The sequence below is a fragment of the Zea mays genome, chromosome 10 (assembly GCF_902167145.1).
Source record: "Zea mays cultivar B73 chromosome 10, Zm-B73-REFERENCE-NAM-5.0, whole genome shotgun sequence".
Taxonomy (NCBI): Eukaryota; Viridiplantae; Streptophyta; class Magnoliopsida; order Poales; family Poaceae; genus Zea; species Zea mays.
Genome location: NC_050105.1, coordinates 38,311,961 through 38,335,419, shown reverse-complemented (window position 1 = coordinate 38,335,419; position 23,459 = coordinate 38,311,961). Strand labels below are relative to the sequence as shown.

The 23,459-nt window shown below is 47.9% G+C and overlaps 1 protein-coding gene across 1 annotated transcript; it reads right to left on the bottom strand.

The window, feature by feature from the left end:
- Positions 1 to 344: 344 nt before the first annotated feature.
- LOC103641022 (adenylylsulfatase HINT3) lies at positions 345 to 22,297 on the bottom strand. Its single transcript, XM_008664437.3, has 7 exons — positions 21,875 to 22,297; positions 21,599 to 21,654; positions 19,838 to 19,895; positions 12,295 to 12,361; positions 1,161 to 1,216; positions 1,017 to 1,070; positions 345 to 930 (listed from the first exon to the last, which is right to left on the bottom strand). The coding sequence occupies exons 1-7, from the start codon at positions 22,136 to 22,138 to the stop codon at positions 802 to 804; spliced, it is 684 nt and encodes a 227-aa protein (XP_008662659.1). The 5' UTR covers positions 22,139 to 22,297; the 3' UTR covers positions 345 to 801.
- Between the last annotated feature and the right edge of the window lie 1,162 nt (positions 22,298 to 23,459).

Genomic DNA, 23,459 nt, shown 5'->3' with positions numbered 1-23,459 from the left:
AAGGTTACTTGACTTTTGAAACGTGAGTTGTATATTGAATTCTGAAAACATAAGATATGCATTTATTTTCATATACAGAGAATACTACTAGGAAACAATTAATTTTTGCATGGATTGAGTTAATTTTTGTTGGTTTCAAAAGCTTTTTTTTCTTGCACAAGTGGACGTGCAAATGATACAAAGCATGTTACACTTACTCCTGCTAGATGACGATCAACAACTTCATGTGAAAAGAAATCAAACACCGAAATATGGATCATGCTTGTGCAAGGCAACTAATTTCAAACAAGACGCAGGCACTTTGGAAATTTTAATAGTAACACAGCATTGTTCAGACTTCAGAGTGCTCTACTGGCTCATCAATGCTTCCGAAAGAAAATGGCTTTTGATTCAAATTGCCACCATATGTACTCATTCATATATCCATGTCTCCTACGTTCTGATGAGATCAAAAACATTGTGTGGACTGGACTCCACCACCTACACCCCAGGCTCAGCTTTCCTGGTTCTCATTCTCCCTCTTCATTCGAGAAGTTTAACCAACCAACTGCCAGAAACCAAATCTTCACAATTCTTCACAAGATGGTTCCTGATCACTGTCACGTACCAACTACGACCTTAGGATCTACCGCATTTGCCTTCTCTAAAACCAGTACTTTATCAATATCTATCAAAATTTCAAGGCATGACTGAGACAAAGCTGTACATCAATTCATCTCGCAGCAATGCTCTTGAAGCTGAACGAGAGGAAAAGTAAAAGATGCCCTTTTAATCGGTTGTCTACATTCTTTTCAATTTGTTTCAGAGTTCCTTTGGCGTGGATGACATTACAGTACTGTAGTCTTCGGGGGAAGAAGAGATTATTTCCTTGATGCTGCTAACAAGATGCGTAGTTTCCTGGCCATGTGAAATATGGCTCCTTGAGTAGGTCTGTGCAAATGTTCACAGATATCAATAGAAATTATGATAGAAAATTACTTAAGCATGAAAGGAGACATAAACAAAATTTCAATTACCTCTGAAGACCACAGGTTATCATCTTTGCTACGTGGAATGATGTGCACATGAGTCTGCAATAAAACCTCTATTAACAAAACTTGGTAGGGATAATAGTAACATGATATTTACTTCGGTGAAAAACAGCATGTCATAGTACTCACATGAAAAATAACTTGCCCTGCCTTCTCTCCATTGTTGATTAGCACATTGAATGCATCTACACAACAAAGATACTATTAGGGAAAGCTGAAGTAATATGGTTACCTAAAGTAGGTAACTACACATAATATGATATGACAGATGAATTCTATAATTCAAAATATGAGATGACATAGATGAGTTCTATAATTCAAGCTCTTACACGATTATAAACTATAAAGTAAAGAATGGAATATAATAACAACACACTAGACACATCTATTGAGACCCAAAATCAAGATTTTAGATGTATAACTTATTATGCCCAGTGCGGAAGTGGGAACAAAATTACAAAGTCAATAAGATTACTGCTATCAGCAGCTAAGCTTTTAACTGGTGACATCTCCTTTAATGACTGATGGGCAAGTTCAGTTTCTAGAGTGGATGGTCAGATTAAAAAAAAAGCCTCAATTCTATCATAATAGCAAAGTGCCCCGTACATTGCTACGGTTTCTATTTATGCTTATATATAGAGTATAAAACAAAAAGACATGTATGGGTGTAAATGTGGGTTTGGAGCCAACAATCATGGTTTGAATCCTCATTTATAGATAATTTAGTTTTTTTACCGTGTGACGCACGACAACGATGGAACCGTGGAAACTGGTGCTTCATATAGTAGAAATTTTGTGGCTTGGTCAATCTAGAATCACCACAATTGCCACCTTTGTCATGTCATCCTGGCAACCGGCGTCCCCATTTCCATGGACATCATCGCCTGGCAATTTTGTCACCACATCCTGGACGTCGGTGTGCCCATTTCCAGGGACAACGCCAAATTTCGTCACATCATATTCGTTGACAGCGTCTTTGTCCCCATGGGCGACACCACTAGGGGCAGCCACGACTCAACAATCACCAGCTCCATCAATGGGGGACTTGTGGACCATCATAAGGGCTGATCTCGCAAAGATGCAAGCCTCGCTCCGGATGGTTGAGCAAGGGATGCTGCAAATCAAGGCAGCAGTGCAACATGAGCAGCAGCAACTAGCGTTGTCCGCACGGCTCTAGACGTCGACAGTTGTGGGCATACAGGCTGCTGCTCGTGGCTTACTTGCACGATGGAGAATGCGAGAGATGCGCCGGCGGATGCTCGAGGCAGCCTTGGTGACGGTTGACCTCGGCACACGGGGGCGCGACCTCGCCCTATCGGCCGGCCATCGGCAGCGGCACCGGGCCGCTATCTCCAAGTGCAAGCATGGTACGTGTCCCACGGGCGACGAACTTCAACTCTACGGCAGCAGTGGTAGGGAAGGCACTCCCCTCGTCATCGGCAAGGGCGCACTGTTTAGCGCCACCACATTCCGCTACCAACCGCCACGAGGGCGCCTCCGCTGGTTATTGTTGCGATCTATTCCAGCTCCGCTGGTTATTGTTGCGATCTATTTCAGGTGCCCGTCCATGTGGCCCCCCTTTTGTCCAAATGGCGTCCATGGGATCCTGGCTGCACACGTGCAAGTCCAATGCGTGGAGGGTGTCCGCCTTATCTTATGGGGTAAAAAAATTCAGATTCAGAATAATAAGATAAGCCGAGATGTAAAAGGCTTATCTTCTAGGTGTCTGGTTTTGGGTCAAGTAGACTTTGTCTTTGAGCACCCGTTATGTTGCAGCTCGAGGACGAGCTGCTTGTCCAGGATGGGTGTAGTGTCAGGGCCTAAGGAGGCCCACGGAGGGGCTGCGACAGCAACAACCATGGGCCCTCCAAGGGGGATTAGATAAGGATAGTTAGAGATAAGATTAGAAGATTAGTTGAGATTATTTAAGAGATTAGTTGAGATTATCTAGAAAGGTTATCAGTTAGTTTGTTGAGAGTTTTAGGAGAGTTTTAAGGAGATAAGGATCTCTAGCTAGACAGGAGCGACCAGACGGCCTATTTATGTAATCAATGGATGAGAAATAAAGTAGGCAAGAATTAGAAGGGAGAAACCCTTCTCTTGCTCGGCCGTGGGCAGAGGCCCCCGGCCGACGTTCCTATCCATCGATACCCCTCTCCAATCCCTCACCGATCTAGCGACCATAACAGACATCCAGTTGCAGAATCAATGTATCAACTATGTCCCAAATGACTAAATACTCTAGCAAAGCTTGTACTATTATTTTTTACCTTCAAGTATCACTAAAATAAAGATCTCCGTATAAGCATCAATCATTGAGTTGGAGAGATCTCTACACCTCAACATTTGTGATTTTTTGCCAAGACCTTTTAGCAGCAAATTATAGGTAATTATAATTGTAGTACTCCACTATTTTTCATCTTCTCAACCAAACGAAAAGCCTGCTCAGCGTCATATGACTCTATATAAGCATCACGGATTGAGTTGTACACATGTGCATTCGGTGCAACATCTTTGTATATCATATCAACCAAGATAGCTATAGCTTCTGCCAGTTCTTGCAAAAAGCCTTGACAACTAAACGAAAAGAGATAACATTTGACTTTATCCTTTTCTCTTCCATATCAGACAGAACAGTGAAACTGGTATGCCCTCTTCTCCTTAGGTTGTAGCTGTGTGTGGCAGGTGGCCGCTCCTTGAGCGGTTGGCGATGAGAGGAGGTCGTGGTTCTCACGACCAGGGGAAGACAGCAAGAGAGGAGAAAACTAGGGCAGGGCGGCGGCTGATCAACAATATGTTGATCACAGCCTGTTCTCATTTCATTCCAATTAAGGTATAAATAACCTCCTATTACAGATTAACCTAAAAGGCCTTTAGCCTCTTTATTCTACTGCTAAAGGGCCTTGCTAACAGCCCACTTAGCCTAAGCCGGTTCAACCCCCTAATTAGGACTACCAGCCTTGTTGCGGCGCATGTACTGGACGCCCACCATAACATCTCTTGGCTCCTCGAGAAACAACTCGTCCTCGAGCTGAAAATTGGGGTAGCTTTCTCTGAACCGAGCCAGTGGTTCCCAAGTTGCCTCTGATGCTGAAGACCCGGACCACTGCATAAGAAGGTGCCATTCTTGGCGGCGTAGTCGTGCGCGTAGCACGCGCTCAAGTGTTGGCAGGACCCTCCCCTGGTGCATCTCTGGGAGGGCTAGAGGAGCACTTGGTGTATCACCTTTGAAGGGTTTGAGCAAGCCAACATGGAAAACATTATGGATGCGAGCGTCATCTGGAAGTTACAGCCGATAAGCCACCGTGCCCACCCTTTCCAGCACCTGAAACAGACCTGCATATCTTGGACCCAGTTTGCTCTTCTTGTTGCCAACTAGTGCTCGTGCCTGGCTGTGTAGAAGTCGCAGCCATACCCAGTCACCCACCTGGAATTCTAGCTCACGATGGTGTTCATCATAGTGCCGTTTTGCATATGCCTGTGCTTGCAGTAATCTTTCTCAAACATCCGAGAGAAAAATGTCTCTGTCTTTTAATAGATCATCTACTGCATCTGTGGCTGTTGTTCCTTGCGTATACGACAGTAAGGATGGTGGTGGCCTTCCATAGACCACTTGGAATGGTGTAGTGCGGAGAGCTGAGTGAAAGGCAGTGTTGTGGCAATATTCCGCCCATGGCAACCAATCGACCCACACCCGCGGCCTATCTCCTATTAGGCATCGCAGGTACATGGCTATAGTTTTATTGACAACCTCGGACTGTCCATCTGTCTGGGGGTGGAAAGTCGTGCTCATGTGGAGTTTGACCCCAGCCACCTTGAAAAGATCGCGCCAGAAGCTGCCTGTAAAGACTGGATCACGATCGCTGGCAATGGAAAGTGGAAATCCATGAAGACGGACTATGTTGTCAAAGAAGGCTCGTGCCACTGAGGCTGCAGTATAAGGATGTCCCAGGGCAATGAAATGGGCATATTTGGAGAACCGATCCACCACAGTTAGTATGACTGATTTGCCGTGCACCTTTGGGAGGCCTTCCACGAAGTCCATCGCTATGTCTGCCCAAACTTGTGAGGGAACTTCTAAGGGTTGCAGCAACCCTGATGGGTATAAGGCCTCAGTTTTGTTTTTCTCGCAGACTGTACATGATTTGACAAAGTCACGAACCAGAGTTCTGTCATTTGGAATGTAGAAGTCTGCGCGAAGCCTGTGTAATGTCTTTTGGAACCCCCATGTCTCGCGCCATGTGCTAGCTGTAGAATATGAATTATTGTGGGTGATGTAGGTGGTACAAATACCCTGGACCCATGTAGTATTAGGCCCTCTTGGATGTGTCATGGCGCCGATTGGGTGCCATTGAGGATTTGTTCATGTAGTTGTTTCCATTCCGGTCTGCTGCTGCCATCACTGCGTATTTCATCATATAGCTGGAACGATGGTACAGATATGGCTAGGGACTCCATTGCTTCAGCGTCCCTGCGGGAGAGAGCATCCGCCACTGTGTTAAAACGTCTGGGTCGATATTCAACGGAAAAATCAAACCCGAACAGTTTACTAATCCAGTGGTGTTGCGGAACAGTTGAGAGGTGTTGGTCCAGCATGAACTTGAGGGCGAAATGGTCTGTTCGAACCAGAAAACGACGGCCCCATAAGTACGACCTCCAATGACGTACTGCCTGCACCAGACCGATGAGCTCACGTTCATAAGCAGCGAGCTTCAAGTGTCGTGTGGCGAACGGTCTACTGAAGAAGGCAATTGGGCCATTGTCTTGATGTAGCACTGCCCCAAACCCTAAACCGGATGTGTCACAATCCACGATGAATGATTTGGTGAACTCCGGAAGGTGCAAAACCGGTGTTGTAGACGGTGCCTCCTTGAGTGCTGTAAAGGTTGTGGCTGCTTCTGCTGACCCTGCAAAACTGTCTTTTTTGAGGAGTTTGGTTAGGGGAGCTGCAATTGTGCCAAAGTCCTTAATAAATTTGCGGTAATAGCCCGCAATTCCAAGAAATCCTCGCAGCCCACGAGCTGATTTAGGTGTTGGTCAGGCGGTGATTGCTTCGACTTTGTCACTGTCCATAGAGACCCCTTGTTGGGGGCCTTCGGCTTCCGAAGGTCCTCAAAAACATGATTTGACAATGTTTTCCAAGTGAAATATGTGAACAGATATCTTCGGAATTGGGTCATGAGTATAAAAGAGCATGGTCAGGACGAAGCCTAAAGCGAAACGAAAGATGATTATGACGAAGGTCTAGACGATCACGAAGCTGTGCGTAGAAAAGCTTCGGCATGACAGCAGAAAAGAGGAACCGACTTAAAGATGAAAAGGCAAATTAGACCTCGAAGAATTACTATAGAGTTATTGATAAATGTAAAGGGCATGAATGTAATTCTACATGGGCTGCATCCCTTGCCTATAAATAGATGAACAGTACTCCCGTACCGTTCATGCTGACTTGGCATTCGCTTTTTGCATCACGTCTGTACCTTTACTTTCCGTCAAACCGAAGGTACATCTATAGTTTGTTATTATGAATATGATAATGCAAATAGAAACAAATTGATAATAATGTTTATATTATTTTTTATTTCGTATATGAATTCTTCCTTATCATTTATTGAGCTTACGAAGGTTTTTCCTTCGCAACCTTCGTCCGGAATTCATTATATCTGAAGGGACATAATGTCTTGAAGGACGAAGGACCCTAATATTTAACACTTTTTATGTTGCCTTGTTCTTAACTCTTAGCATTTGAGAACAAGTCCTCAACACCCCTGATTCTGAGATGACATGTCCCAGGTATACAATAGAAGTGGCTCCAAAGCTGCATTTAGATTTCTTGACAAATAAACTGTTGGCGCGAAGTAAAGTCATCACTGCTCTGACATGTTGAAGGTGGGTTGACCACGACGGACTGTATATCAAGATGTCATCGAAGAAAACCAACACGCAACGTCGCAACAGGGGCTGCAGTACATAATTCATCAAGCTCTGAAACATCGCTGGTGGTAAGACCAAACGGCATGACCAAAAATTCAAAATGACCATGGTGTGTACGAAAGCATGTCTTCTCAATGTCATCCTTGTGTGCATATGGACCTGATGGTACCCTGAACGGAGGTCCAACTTAGTGTAGAATCGAGCCCCATGGAGTTCATCTAGCAACTCGTCAACCACTGGTATAGGATATTTATCCTTGATAGTGTGTTCATTGAGGGCTCTGTAATCAATGCAAAAACGCCATGTATTGTCAAGCTTCTTCACTAGGAGGACCGGGGCTGAGAATGCAGATGTACTGTGTCGGATTATACCACGACGAAGCATATCCGCACATTGAGCTTCTAACTCATCCTTTTGCAATTGGGGTAACGATATGGACGAACAGCTACTGGTGCAGTGCCTAGTTTCAGGTGGATCTTGTGGTCACAATGTCTGGTTGGCGGTACTGACTGTGGTTCCTCAAAGACATCATCAAAGGACTGCAACAAGTGATCCATCATGTGCTTGGGTTCAGTGTTGATGCTACATGTGGTTGGTGTAGTGGTGTCTGTGCGGACAGACCCCAAACCCTTCCACAGTATGCGTCGGCCTTCATGCCAGAAGGCCATGCAAAGGTCCTGGAGATCCCATAATACTGGTCTCAATGTTCTCAGGAATGCTGTCCCTAGAATGATCTCAAATGTATCCAAGGGAATTGCATATGCCTCAATGGTGAACTTCTCCCTGTTGATGTCAATGGGTGCGCGACGAGTTACTCCCTGGCAGAAAACTGGGTCTCCATTTTCCACCTTGACATGGCGCCCTGGTGTGGGTTCCAAAGTAACCCCATACTGTTGTGCCGCCTTGCGGTTGATGAAGTTATGTGTTGAGCCTGTGTCAAGTAGAGCCAGCAGCTCCTGACCGTTGAGGACTACCCGCAGCTGCATGGTGTCCTCCCTTCTAATCCCAGTTATTGCATGTAGGGAGACCACTGGGTCCTGCTCTTCCTGGTCATCATCTGTGTCACCCTTGATCTCATCGTCAGCAAAGTCTGTGACCTCCAGATAGAATAGCCTGGGACAACGGTGGCCGCGTACATAGGGCTCGTCACAATTGTAACATAGCCCTTGTTTACGTCGTTCTGCCATCTCGGCGGGGGTGAGCGCTTGAACAGGAATGGTGATTGTGTTGGTGGCTGCTGGGGTGTATTCTTGGCGGCATTGTCGGTCATGTGTGTGAGCACTGGTGGCCGACTAGATGGTCTGGGGGCCCTGCCAATCTGCTGCGGCTGTTGAGCACCATCAATGACAACGACGTTCATATGCCCTTGCTAGTCGAGAAGCCTGCTGCAGATTCTGTGGGTTCATCAGCTCGACATCGATTTTAATCCGGTCTGGCAATCCTGCCGTGAAGAGCTGCACTTGCTGGTCAGGTGCCAACGGAGAGGTGTGGCACAACAGTGACGAGAAGCGCTCTTGGTAATCATCCACGGTTGTCCGGAAACGAAGACGGGCCAGTTTGCCTAATGGGTTGGTGCGTAGTGGCGGACCAAAGCGCTCATTGCAGAGCTCTTTGAATTGAGGCCATGTCACCGTTGCACAGTCCCGTTCCACCATGAAATACCAGGTATGTGCCGCTCCCTTGAGGCGATAGGAGGCGAGCCACACTTTGTCCTCCTCAATCGTGTGTTGGCCTCTGAAATACTGCTCGCAGTGGTTCAACCATTCGAGGGGATCCTCCTTCCCATCAAATGTCGGAAACTCCATCTTGTAGTGTCGCGGAGCTCCAGCGTCGAAAGACTGCGGGGTGGGATGGGTTGGGATATGGTGTAATGGCTACTGTGGTATGTATGGTGGAAAGGATGAAAGAGGTGACGGCGAGTGGGGCATGGGATTTGGTGGATTGGTAATGGGTTGGATGATGGTGGAGCTATAGCTGGTGGTGGCCTGGTAGAGGTCGATGGCGCCTATGTCTCTGGAATGCCGCCATAACCTGGGAGACCGTAAGGAAACCCTGGATGGTTGCGGGCAGCGGACACTATGGGAGTCGTGCGCCCATCGATTTCTGTCACATGTAGCGCCAGATTGAACACCCTGGTGGCGAGATCTGCAAGGGCCTTCGTCATGGTGTCCAGCTTCTGCTCCAGGGCTGCGCTGGTGGTGTTTGGCGCCGCAGCAGATGCGACTTCGCTGGCAGTGTTGTCATCGTTGCCCGGCATCTCCGATACCAGATTGGTATGCCCTCTTCTCCTTAGGTTGTAGCTGTGTGTGGCAGGTGGCCGCTCCTTGAGCGGTTGGCGATGAGAGGAGGTCGTGGTTCTCACAGCCAGGGGGAAGACAGCAGGAGAGGAGAAAACTAGGGCAGGGCGGCGGCTGATCAACAATATGTTGATCAAATTTTGTTCTCATTTCATTCCAATTAAGGTATAAATAACCTCCTATTACAGATTAACCTAAAAAGCCTTTAGCCTCTTTATTCTACTGCTAAAGGGCCTTGCTAATAGCCCACTTAGCCTAAGCCAGTTCAGCCCCCTAATTAGGACTACCAGCCTTGTTGCGGCGCCTGTACTGGACGCCCACCATAACAGAAACACTTTTTGAGTTGCCTAGCCCTAGCCCTCCCATAAGCGACAATCAATGTGTTGAAGGTTTCCACGCATAGATCCACTCCACCCTTCTCCATCTCCATCACAAACCATTTATGCTATATGTGAATCTCCCATTCTTATGAGACCATTAAACAATATGTTATATGTGAAACCATCCGGCAACAAGCCATATGATGCCATCTCATCCATCAAGGCTCTCGTCTCATCCATCCTGCCAGCATGGCACAACCCTGATAGCAGCAAATTGTAAGTGATAACATTTAGCTTTGGGCCATGATGTAGCATTTGATCACGCAGTCCATAACCAGCCTCCAGGTCCCCACCCTTGATGTGCCCATCAATCATCATGTTGTTGGTGATCCGGTTAGGCGCGAGTGCCGCATCGAGGTTGCTACAGCATGGCAAATGCCACATCGAGGTCGCCCGCCGCAACACAGGCCTGGACGACCTTGTTCCATGCAAAGGTGTTCGAGGGCGTCTCGACTGCCATGAGGAAGCCAAACGTGGCGTGCACATCGACGTGGCGGCCTACGAATAGGAGAGAATCGAGAAGGAGATTGCAGGACGATAGGGATGGTAGCGGCAAGCGCATCACGCCGGCACAGGCGCCATCGCCCACACTGGCAAGGAGGGACAACAGGTGTAGCGTGTAGTTAGGTTGGTAGAGACGCGCAGAGGTTGACGGCATGGTGGAAGGCGCCGGCTGCGAGGAGGGAGGCGAGTTCACTGAGGTCGATGGCGTAATCTTGCGGGAGCAAAAAATGGCCATAGGATGCACGTGCCAAACCTGGCTCCGGGGAAACACCAAACCCCCTCATGCAATCAGGGACAGGGTACAAGGGTCGAGTTGCACCCGTTGGGCCAGGCTTGGATCACTGGGCAACCAACCAAACCGACCGAGTTGCACTATTGAAGCATGCCTAGCCGAAAGGGCAGCCTACCAAACAACCCTATTATTGCGCCTAGACACAGAGCCGAATCGTCGTCGCCACCAGCTACCATGACGTCGAGGAGCAGGGCCATTCTCGTCACTAGGCCCATTGGTGGAGGGCCCAGAAGCGAAGAACGAGGGCTCACGATCCTCATCAAATGACCTTCAACCTAGTACTCGAGCAAACTAATAAATGATTCATTTCCTAGCTCCTCCACTCAAAGACTCGGACACGACGACACATGTTTCAGACAATGTGTCCATGCACTGAGCTTGAACTCATACATATCGAAGCGCGACGTTGTGGACAGATGCAAAGCATCGATCCGACAGAACTAGCTCAACAACCTACTTGTCATGGCTAAAATCCAAGCATGCGACCAACAACGTGAGCAAGTCACAACCATGGCTTCACCAAGCAACTAAACCTTATTGTCCGCACCGGTTGACCGCCATTTCAAATGTGTTGCGTTGTTGCTTCATCTAACAATATCAATGGAAAGTCTTCAGGCTTTGTGAAGGGCCATATAGGCCACAGGCATCAATGTCAAAATACTTGTCAATCACTCTTGCCGCCTCTCCCAGTTCCACTTCTCGGCGACGTGCCAATAATTGTGATGAACACAACACGACACATGTTATCTTCCTCCTGGGATAGGTCCACTGAATGCTCGATGATACAGCAGCTCGACCTTATCGGTTGGAGCATCACTCAGTCGACAACCACCGGCATGACCTCAGCTAGTCACTACTGCCCGCTATAAGCATCCTGTGGCACTGTTTCAAACGAGTACTAGCATACGACATTGAAGAATGACGTCACAACCTACGACGATGACGCCTTGGTAGCCCACCAGAGTCCATAGTTTTTGTTTCATGCAACACAACCCCAACACTGCGGCCTGTGCGCATCCACTCAAGGGGAGGGCACCGCAAGGCAGAGAACCTGCACCTTGCTAGGCAGAGAGGGTGTCATCAACATGTACAGGTGCCGACTCAATCCACATTCAAATAAATGCATGCTCCTGTGGCTGAGCACGAGGGCAACCGATTGCCCGATGACCTAGTCCATGGCAAATGGAAGCATCGAGTAGGAAGATGACACCGCGCCGCACAATGCTTGGTGGACAAATAGTTGAAACATCATCCTTGAAGATCCTCTAGGATCAACCTTCTGGGACGTTGTGGGTGTCGAGACTGCCCCCCTAAGTTCACAACGACTAACCACCGTATACCACCCATCTGCATCTGGACCACGCGCAGGGGTGGGGCGCACAATCACAAAGCACATGGCAGGCCTCTTCTTGGGCTGCGTTACATCATGCAGCATGGGGGTCTCCGTGGACGATGTTGCAACATGTAGCGCAATCTTGGAGGGGAATGCATCACAACCATCAGCAGTAACGCTTAAAAGCACGTCGCAATATGAGCAGGAATAAGGATGGCACCACCCCAAGCTGCTAGAGCTGATAGGGGACTGGCTGCCATTGTGCCATCACAACTTCTTGGAGTAGCCTCCAGTGAAGAAAGGTTGGGCTAGAGGAGAGAGTGGGGGTCCGACGCACGAGTTGAGTTGGGAGAGGTCGTTGCCGTCGGGGCTAGGGTAGCTGTCGACGAGAGGCTGGTGGTGGAAGCATCGAGAGAGAGGAGGTGGAGAGTTGGAGTCATCCACTCTATCAGCAAAGTATGATTTCCTCTAAATAATTTTACAAGGTGAAAAATAAGAAGCCTTTTAGTTATGATTTACCTACCACATTGAGTAGCCTTCATGATTGCAGTACCCAGGAGTGGCAATTTAGAGCAGATAGCTGCTAGTACCTGAAATTAAACAATCAAAGGTTAATCTACAAGACTCCCTATAATGCAGTGTAGTGAAGTAAACAAACGACACATAATTGTAACACCCCATCCACTCCTGAACCGGCGGTATTTACTCCTGGCAGCTCTCTAGGATCATATATTGTCCCCACAGACCAACACATGTCTTTTATGCGCACTTTGTCCTCACTCATGCGCACCCGAGAAAACTTTTCGGTTGGTCACCCATCCAAAATCGCTCCAAGCCAAGCACACTTAACTTGGAGGTTCTTTCGAGATAGGCTTCTGAAAAAGAAGACGCACTTTGTTGTTATGAGTACACTATTAATTCTATTAAGCCTTGGGCCAGGATATCACCATCCACCGGGGCCAGGATACCACAATCCACCCCCCCTTAGGGCTTGTTCGGTTAGCTCTCAATCCATGTGGATTGAGTGGGATTGGGTGGGTTTAAATCCCAAGCAAGTCAAATTTCTTCTCAATTTTTTCCAATCCCATCCAATCCATAGGTTACGGGATTAACCGAACAAGGCCTTAGAAGACCGACATCCTCGTCGGTCAACCCCAAGCTAGGAACCTCCCCTCTTGGCCACGTCTGTGTGTCTAGTGTCGTCATATGCCATGCCATATGACCACTCCGAGCACACATGTGTCATGCGCCATATACCCAAACCCCTAACCCACACACGCCCGTAAAACCGCGAGGGTCGGCTCTGATAGCATTTGTAACACTCTGTCCACTCTTGGGACCAACGGTATCCACCGAGGCCAAGATATCACAATCCACCCCCTTAGAAGACCGACGTCCTCGTCGGTCAACCCCAAGCCAGGAACATCCCCTCTTGGCCACGTCTGTGTCTAGTATCGTTATATGTCATGTCATGTGACCACTCCGGGCCCACATGTGCCATATACCCGAATCCCTAACCCACACACGCCCGTGAAACCGTGAGGGTCGGCTCTAGGGCTGGAAACGAGCCGAGCCCGGCTCGGCTCGATGTGGCTCGGTGCAGCTGCGAGCCTGACCGAGAGGCTCGGCTCGGCTCGGTAACGGCTCGCGAGCCGGCTCGAGCCAGCTCGCGAGCCTCACACTAAATCACGTTTAGAGTATAAATTATATATTTTTTATTATATATAAGATAAAAAATGGTGTATAATATATTTTTGGACTACAATATAAGTGTATCACGTATCAAGTTCAAGAAATTCAATAAAATAGTTCAAAACATAATAGTAATATGGTATAATAGTATACTTGACGTTGTTATCTCGGCTCGCGAGTTGGACCGAGCCGGCTCGACTCGCAGTTCTGGCGAGCTGCAAAACCAGGCTCGACTCGGGCTCGTTTTGGCTCGCGAGCCGAGCCTCACCGAGCCCGAGCCGGCTCGTCGAGCCCGAGCCAAATTTCCACCCCTAGTCGGCTCTGATACCATTTGTAACACCCCGTTGACTCCTGGACCGGCAATACTTACTCCTGGCAGCTCTTTAGGATCATATATTGTCCCCACAGACCAACACATGTCTTTTATGCGTACTTTGTCCTCACTCATGTGCACCCAAGAAAACTTCTCGGTCGGTCAGTCATCCTAAATTGCTCCAAGTCAAACACGTTTAACTTGGAGGTCCTTTCGATATAGGCTTCCAACAAATAAGATGCACCTCGTTGGTATGAGTACACTATTAATTCTATTAAGTCTTGGGCCAGGATATCACCATCCACCGGGGCCAGGATATGATATCCTGGCCCAAGACTTTGTTAGGAAATAGAATATGCCACAGCTCCTTACCATATGCTGCGGCATATCATAGCCATAATCAGCAGATTAGTTGCTATAGTTAGCAGATGTAAATCAGGGATTAGTTGCCATAATCAGCAGATGCAAATCAGGGATTAGTTGCTATAGTTAGCAGATGTAAATCAAGGAAATTATCCTTGCCTTGTGAAGCAAGGCCAGCCGACCCTATATAATAGAAGGCGCCCCCCTCCAATTGAGGTGTGGCCAATTGCCCCAAATTCTAATCTTCTACATGGTACCACGAGCTCAGGTCCCGATCCCAATCTAATCTCGTGATCTCTCCCCTCAGCCTCCCTCCCCTCCCCATGGCAACCGAATCAACCCCTGCCCCCGTGATCTGCACCTTCGCCACCATCAACATCAAGCTCCATGTCCCCATGACCCTTGAGTTGAAGCCCTCTAACTTCACCAAGTGGTCGACGGCGTTCCAGGCCACCTGTGGAAAATTCGGGTTGCTACATCATCTCGCCACCGCCTCCACCTCAAACTCCGACGAGACCTGGCTGCAGGCTGACTTCTGCGTCCGCAGATGGATGTACAGCACCGTCTCTGACGCCGTCCTCAACCTTGCCATGACCGACGATAAGCAGACGGCGAGTGCCCTTTGGGTGGCCATCGGCGACGTGTTCCAGGCGAACAAAGCTCCTCGCGCCATCTTCTTGAATCACGAGTTCCACTCGATGACTCAAGGGGATCTGTCCATTGACGCCTACTGCGTTCGCATGAAGGAGAAGGCCGACGAACTGCGCGACGTTGGGCAGCCCGTCTCTGAACCCAACCTCGTCCTCAACCTGCTGCGAGGGCTCAACGAGGTTTACTCCAACGTCGCCGACAACATCGTCGGGACGCAGCCCCTCACCCTCGCTGCCGCCCGGCACCAGCTCCTCCTCAAAGAACTGCGCCTGAAAAACGAGGAAAAAGTGCGTGCCACCACCGCCCTCCTGGCTGCTGCCTCCTCTCTTGGCGGTCACAAACAGCAGCAGCTACAGGGCGGCCGACGTCCTAACACCAAGAAGAGTGGCCAGCAGCCCTTCCCCAACTCCTCCGGCGGCACCTCCAGCAGCACCAGCACCTACAAACGCGTTCCCTGGGGCTTCAATCCCTGGACCGGCGAATGTGTGGCCCTTGGAGAGCGCGTCACCCCTCCTGGTCAGCACCGTCAGGGTAGTTCTGGTGCCCCTGGAGGTCCTGGTGCCCAGGTTGGACGCAACCTAGGTATACTAGGGCCTTCCCCGCAGGCCAATACCGCCTTCGCTCCGCTCTAGGCCTCCTCCAGCGGCTCCAACACCTCCACCAGCACCTGGAATGCAACCAGCCTCATCGCTGCTCTGTAGAACATGGAATTGTTGGGCGACTGGATTGTTGACTCCGGCGCCTCCACACACATGACATCCTCGGCTGGTATGCTTACCCAACGCCTTCCCCCTCCATCTCCTCAATAACAGTAGGTAATGGCACTAGTATTCCCGTTACGTCTAGAGGTCACTCCGTCCTTCCTGCACCTACCACAAATTTCACTCTTAATAATATTCTTGTCGCACCATCCATAGTCCGCAACCTGCTATCCGTCCGTCAATTCACTCGCGACAATAGTTGTTCCTTTGAATTTGACGCACATGGTTTTTCTGTCAAGGATCTTAGGACGGGACGCGTGATTCTCCGCTGTAACTGCGACGGGGACCTATACACCATGCCTTCCTCCACAGCTGCCGCTCCACCTCATGCTCTCCTGGCTGCTTCCTCCTCTCTGTGGCATCAACGTCTCAGTCACCCTGCACCCGCCACTCTAGAACGCCTTAATAAACTGCATGTTGTTTCCTGTAATGAAGTAGACCGCTCCCTATGTCACTCGTGTCAGATAGGCAAGCATACACGTCTACCTTTCAGCGCTTCGCAGTCCATAACTCATGCCCCTTTCGAACTGGTTCACTGCGATGTTTGGACCTCACCCATCAACAGTCTGTCTGGTTTTTCATATTATTTGGTATGTTTGGATGATTATAGCCACTACTATTGGGTTTTCCGCTTAAAAAAAATCAGAGGTCCACCAACACTTAGCTAAGTGAGCTTGCTGTGCTCGCCAAAACACAATTCAGCTCTCCCATGAAATGTTTTCAGGCTGACAACGGGGCTGAATTCATCAACACTGCCACCACCAAATTCTTCGCTGCTCAAGGCACTCACCTCCGCTCCTCCTGTCCCTACACATCACCCCAAAATGGCAAAGCCGAACGCATCATCCACACACTCAACAATTCCATTCGCACCATGCTTCTCCATGCCTCCCTACCCCTCGCATATTGGGCCGAGGGACTCCTGACGACCTGCTACCTCCATAATAGGCGCCCATCCTCCTCCATTCAGCATGACATTCCATACACTCGTCTGCATAATCAACCGCCAACCTATAACCATCTGCGTGTTTTTGGGTGCCTCTGTTACCCCAACATGCAAGCAACCTCCAAACATAAGCTCGTCCCTCGCTCCACGGCATGCGTCTTCCTCGGATATCCCCCCTCGCACAAAGGTTACCGCTGCCTCGACCTATCGACACGTCGCATCATCATCTCTCGCCATGTCATATTCGACGAGACCCACTTTTCCCTTTGCAGCCACCTCAGATGCCTCCTCCCACGCCTCCCATGACTTTCTCCTTGACGACGATATGGTTTCGGTGCCTTGCTCTACTGTTGTTGCAGGTGGGACTTCCTCCTCGCCACCCGTGGTCACTCCATCTCACTCGAGTGATGACCAGCCACCCCCCGACGTTGTGACATCACATGGATCGCCTCCTTCGACACCAGGCGGGCATGGTCACGTGCCCCCGCCTGGACCCAGCATGGTCCATTTACCACGGGTCTACATCCGTCGCCCCCGCCCCGAGCTGTCCGGAGCGGCGGCTGCCCCGGCAGCCCCTCCTGACGCCCCAACACCACCGACGGCGCCCTCACCGGCACCGGCGGCATCGCCTGCTCCGCCACCACCACCACTGCCGCCACGTACCACCCGCACCATGACGGGTGCCATTCCTCGTGTTCGCTATGAAGGGCTGGCGGCCACTACATCCTCACCATTGCCGATTCCGATGAACTACCGCAGCGCGCTGGCCAATGCCAACTGGCGTACCACGATGATGGATGAGTACTAGGCCCTCGTCGACAACAACACCTGGCAGCTCGTTCCGCGCCCCCCGGCGCCAACATCGTGACGGGGAACTGGATCTTCCGGCACAAGTTCCATGCTGATGGGTCCCTCGCTCGCCACAAGGCTCGCTGGGTTGGCCGAGGCTTCTCCCAGCGCGAGGGCGTCGACTACGACGAGACCTTCAACCCGGTCGTCAAACCGGCCACCATACGGTTTGTACTCAGCATCGCCGCGTCCCGCACCTGGCCGATTCACCAGCTGGACGTGAAGAACGCCTTTCTTCACGGCCACCTCGAGGAGACTGTCTACTGTCAGCAGCCACCAGGATTCGTCGACCCTGGTGCCCCAGACCACGTCTGTCGTCTGCAGAAGTCCTTGTACGGACTGAAGCAAGCTCCACGGGCCTGGTACCAGCGCTTCGCCACCTTCATCCGACAGCTCGGCTTCATCGCTTCCACCTCCGACACGTCCCTTTTCATTTTCCGAGAGGGGACGAGCCTCGCCTACCTACTACTGTACGTCGACGACATCGTTCTCACTGCCTCGTCCTCGGCCCTCCTTCAGCGCATTATGGCTCGGCTGAGCTCCGAGTTCACCATGACGGATCTTGGCGCCCTCCACCACTTCCTCGGCATCGTTGTCACACGCTCCTCAGATGGCCTCTTCCTCTCCCAGCAACAGTACGCTGTCGAGCTTCTTTAGCGCGCGGGCATGGCTGAGTGTCATCCGACATAGACACCAGTTGACACTCACGCCAAGCTATCCGCGACCGACAGGGTTCTTCTGTCAGAGAAGGACGCATCTGAATACAGGAGCCTGGCGGGGGCTCTTCAGTACCTGACGCTGACTCGTCCTGATCCGGCCTATGCTGTTCAGCAGGTGTGCCTCTTCATGCACGCCCCGTGCGAGCCTCATCGTGCGCTTATCAAGCGCATCCTACGCTTCGTCCAGGGGACTCTCCTCAGGTCTTCACATTGGCACCGGATCTGTTGATACGCTGACTGCCTACTCTGACGTTGACTGGGCAGGCTGTCCAGACTCTCGACGATCCACCTCCGGCTTCTACATCTATCTCGGCGACAATCTGGTTTCCTGGTCCTCCAAGCACTAGACCACGGTGTCCTGCTCCAGCGCCGAGGCAGAATATCGGGCCATGGCTCATGTTGTGGCCGACTGCTGCTGGCTTCGACAGTTACTCCAGGAGCTCCACATCCAGCTACCCTCCGCCACTATTGTCTTCTGCGACAACGTCAGTGCAGTCTACATGACGGCCAACCCCGTCCATCGCAAGCGAATGAAGCACATCGAGATCGACATTCACTTCGTCCGTGAAAAGGTGGCCCTTGGTGAGATTCGGGTTCTCCATGTGCCCTCCTCTCACCAGTTCGCCGACATCATGACTAAAGGGCTTCCGACAGCACTCTTTCGAGAATTTCGATCCAGCCTTTGCGTCCGGGAGCCTCCCGCTTCGACTGCGGGCGGGTGTTAGGAAATAGAATATGTCGCAACTCCTTACCATATGATGTGGCATATCATAGCCATAATCAGCAGATTAGTTGTTATAGTTAGCAGGTGTAAATCAGGGATTAGTTGCCATAATCACCAGATGCAAATCAGGGATTAGTTGCTATAGTTAGCAGATGTAAATCAAGGAAATTACCCTTGCCTTGTAAAGCAAGGTCAGTCGGCCCTATATAATAGAAGGCGCCGCCCTCCAATTGAGGTGTGGCCAATTGCCCCAAATTCTAATCTTCTACAGACTTAATAGAATTAATAGTGTACTCATACCAATAAGGTGCATCTTCTTTTTCGGAAGACTATCTCGAAAGAATCTCTAAGTTAAGCGCGCTTAGCTTTAATCAATTTGGGATGTGTGATCGACCGAAAAGTTTTCTCGGGTGCGCATGAGTGAGGACAAAGTGCGCACAAAAGACCTATGTTGGTCTGTGGGGGCAATATATGATCCTAGAGAGTTGCCAAGAGTAAATACCGTCGGTCCGGAAGTGGACGGAGTGTTACAATAATCTAATGAATCATAAATGCATAAGTATGGAAATATTGTTTATGAAAGATAATTTTTACTATGAATCTTTGGTAACTGATAAACACGAGGGAAAAATTTCAGAGCCAAATATAGTTTTTAGACATAGCAATGCAAAACTAGAATTTATTTTTAAAAGTAAAATATATAATTTATTTTCTTATTTAGACCTTTTTGGAGCACAAGATTTTCACACTAATCGTACAGAATCAGGCCACTTTCGCAGGAAAACGCAAAAAACAGAAAAAATTCCTAAATTCCAAAGGGCCCTTTATAGTGGCTGTGTGCTAATCGGGAAAAACCATAATATGTGAAACTGGATTAATACGATGATAATTGACTACCCAGAGCATAAACAGAAGAAAATATAGAAGAAAAAACTCCACATAATGTTTACGGTGGAATATAAATATCATGTTGTACCCAGACAATTGCTTATCCAATCAACCACATAACTATCAAGCTCTTCTGCGTTTTTATGATAATGAAACTTACAGTTGGTGGTGTTGTTTGCACTGATGGATAATGACTTTTTGGAATGATAAGGGAATGCCTACAGAGGAAACAGAAAAATAAAGAACATTAATTGAGGGTAAAATACATTAACATGTGATGATGTTACAAATGGCATTACAACAATGCACTAAGCACATGAGCTAAGAGAAAATAAGAGTAATACAAGGTTCAATTAAAAAAATTATTCATTAGTACACTGACATGTGCATCAGCACCAAAAAATTATACTGCATGTCCTAAAGCTCGTATAGTTACAGAATAGGAAATGAACATTGTTAACTAACAGAGCTTTACCAACCAAAAAAATTGTTTATGTTGAACATCACTACTAAACAGGTGCCTTTTGTAGTCAAGACTGATGTAATGCCAATTCCAACTCTAGACATAAGCTTCTCCATACTAATCAGTTCAAAAGGATAGATACTTCCTTAAATAAGCTATAAATAATGCTATAGGTGATACTCCCTTTGTCCCAGAAAAGATGCAATTCTAGAATAGTGCTCAGTCAATCTATCTTAAGTTTGATTAAATTTGTATACAAACATATTAATTCTTATCATTTTTAATAAGTATCATTAGATTTATTATGGAATATATTTTCATAATATACCTATTTGGAGTCTTGAATGCTGATATTTTCCATGAACTCAGTCAAACTTAAATTAGTTCGACTCTGACCAAAGCTAGAATCACATCTTTTCTAAGATGTAGTATTTTACAGTACAACGACAACTGTATGACCAGTGAGCCAACAAAGTGAAGACATGTCATCGAAAGTAGAATTGATGCCTACATGCATTGAAATATCTATTACCCAGATAATAAGATAATATAAAAAGTTTAGCCACCTAAAGAGCTGCATCTCAACTACTACTTTTTGTATGAGTGCCACCGTTGAGGATATATCTGTCCTGATCAAACAATACCACAAGTCTATATAATGGCACTCGAATGAACTCAGCAATGCAAATTCTAGCTTCATGAAAGAGGTAATCTACAGGACTAACAATTGCACAGATTTTAAAAGTACTCATGTCATCTGGTGCATAAATCACAATGTCCAATGAAGGGGCAAGAAGTGCCATTAGATTTTCTTGAAAAAACACTCGAATGATGGCAATCAAACTACAGCAGAGATGTAAGTCCAATAGGGTATCATTCCCAGTTTTTCAGTATTCTACAAATTTACAGCTCAAGGGCAGAAAAGATTGGTTTGCATATAGCATCTATGATTTATCCAAACACTGAAGAGTGAAGACCAAAACATTCAAGTCCAGATTCTAGCAGTAATGTTTTCTTTCGCTTTAGGCATTAATTATGTCATTGTCATCCATTCATTCTAGTGCGAAAACTTGACTATCCGATGGCCTATTCAAAAACTATTTAGTCAATTGCACAAAAAAGAGTCTAGATTACCCCTTTATCGAGCAAGCGATCTCAACTCCTTCAGTACCCAACATACAGACTATTAGTACATATTATTTCAGACATTCTTTGTCAATTCACGTCAATAGAACATAGCAAACAAAGCAATACAAACTTGATGCAGACAAATAACAAAAACTGCATGTTACTCAAACAAAATCAAACACCCAGTGAAAACTCACGTTACACAACAAGTCACTATCTGTATTTGGTTTTAATCGTGGGTGACAAACTCGAGTAACTTAACGAAATTAAGCACACCAAGAACTGAAGTAATGATAGAGCTGACAAGTGAGAAGAGCATTAAACCCTTACCCGCTTGTTAGAGGTTTAGCATCCAGGATGCACAAGCACATATCATCCTCGTAGAGCTGCAAAATGAAGCACACAACAATCCGAATTAATCAATAAACAGTCAACCAGTTCATCAACAACTGACACACGAGGACATCACGAGAGCAAATTTAAAATCCCCACAGTCCACGAAAGTTCTGGAAAAACCAGAATAAATATAGAACGCCTCGAATAGCGACGCAATTACAAGAATGGTTGAACAGGCTGGGAGCGGGAGGCGCCAGCGTGCATACTAACCTTGAAGGCCTGCGCGGTGCCCGCGACGATGTTGCAGAACACGCAGTGCCCGCCACCCGAGGATCCCCCCTTCTCACCTCCTGCGCAGGGCGACGTGGAGAGGCTCAACTGCATCTCGGCCTCCTCCTCGGCTGCGGTCCGGAGGCACTCCACGCTGGCGACGCAGGCGATGGTGCGTGGAGGTTCGCAACACGGGTGGAAGTGGGACAGGAGCACGGCGAGTCGCCGCTCCGGCGCAGGCTGCGATCCCGGCAGCCGCGGCATCTGGGTGAGGAGGGGGTGGTTGCTGGCGGGCGGCGCGGTGCGGGGCTCTGGAGCTCGTTGACGGTGGCGTGGGAGGGAGAGGAAGAGGACAAATGGAAGGAGTGGGAAGATGAGAACATGAGCGAGGGTCGTGCCGTTATAGACTGTGGAGGTCAGAGGTCACTTCTTGTGTGGTCGCGGCGTTTTATCGGGAGATGCGGGACTTCCAGAGTTTTGTGTCGTTGGGATATAAATCCCGCTCGGGATTCGACGGGTTTGGGCGTTTTTTCCCGTTCCCGACAAACGACGGAAACGAAATTCACTGATTTTTTGAAATTTTTCGTTTGAAATTTAAAAAAATATAAAAGTTTTGAAAAGAGTTTATAAAAATTAGAGGTTCTTAGAAGTTCAGAAGTATATTTATTGTTAAAAAAAATCTATATTTTCATACAAACTAAAATTCAAATTCAATTGTTCTGAACCGTTAACCGAAACTCGAACCTATTAATAAAAAATCTCCTATGTACTTCACAGCCTTCACCCGACAACTCCACTCATTTCATTCTCTCTCTTTCTTCCACTCCCTCAGCTTTCGGCTGTCGCAAGTGACACTAATGAGAGATCTCGCCCAAAATACATCGAGATTCGGTCAGATTTCATCGTTTCTTGACAAGAAAACACCGGATTCTGACATATCAAGCGAGGGCGCGCCAGCTTTAGACACGGACGAGATTCGGCACACTAACGACAAGATTCGTTGATAACTGCTCGGTAATCACTGTTTTCCACTCGTTTTTAGGTTTGTGCACATTTATTAGTAGTATTATATGTTCAGTGGTAGAAGATGACGATTGGTGTACATTTGTTAGTTGATTTTTTGAAAATAGTTGATAATTCATAGTTCAAATCTATTTGTTAATTGTTATTATGACATGATAGTATAGTTTCACAATTATTTGTATTGTTGTAGGCGAGGTAATATAGTTCAATGTTTTCAGACAATTATTTGCATTGTATTTGGCATTTTAAATCTATTTGATAGTGAGCAACATATATTCCTTACTAGTATATTGTTATATATGTTACTGGTATTCCTTACTAGTCGACAATTGTTAGTTTGTATTTTTTAAAATACACTTTTTAGGGGCGAATGCCGTAGCACTAGTATTATTCCCGATATCCTAACCCTAGTGATGTGTCATTTGCTCACCCCGTGTCTTTCTATTGATGTAGGATGGAGGCCTGGAGAACATGTGGCTCATGGATTTCGGCTGTTCGCACCACATGACCGGAAGCTCCAAATATTTCTCTAGCCTCGACCCCGTGATTGGTAAGGAATACA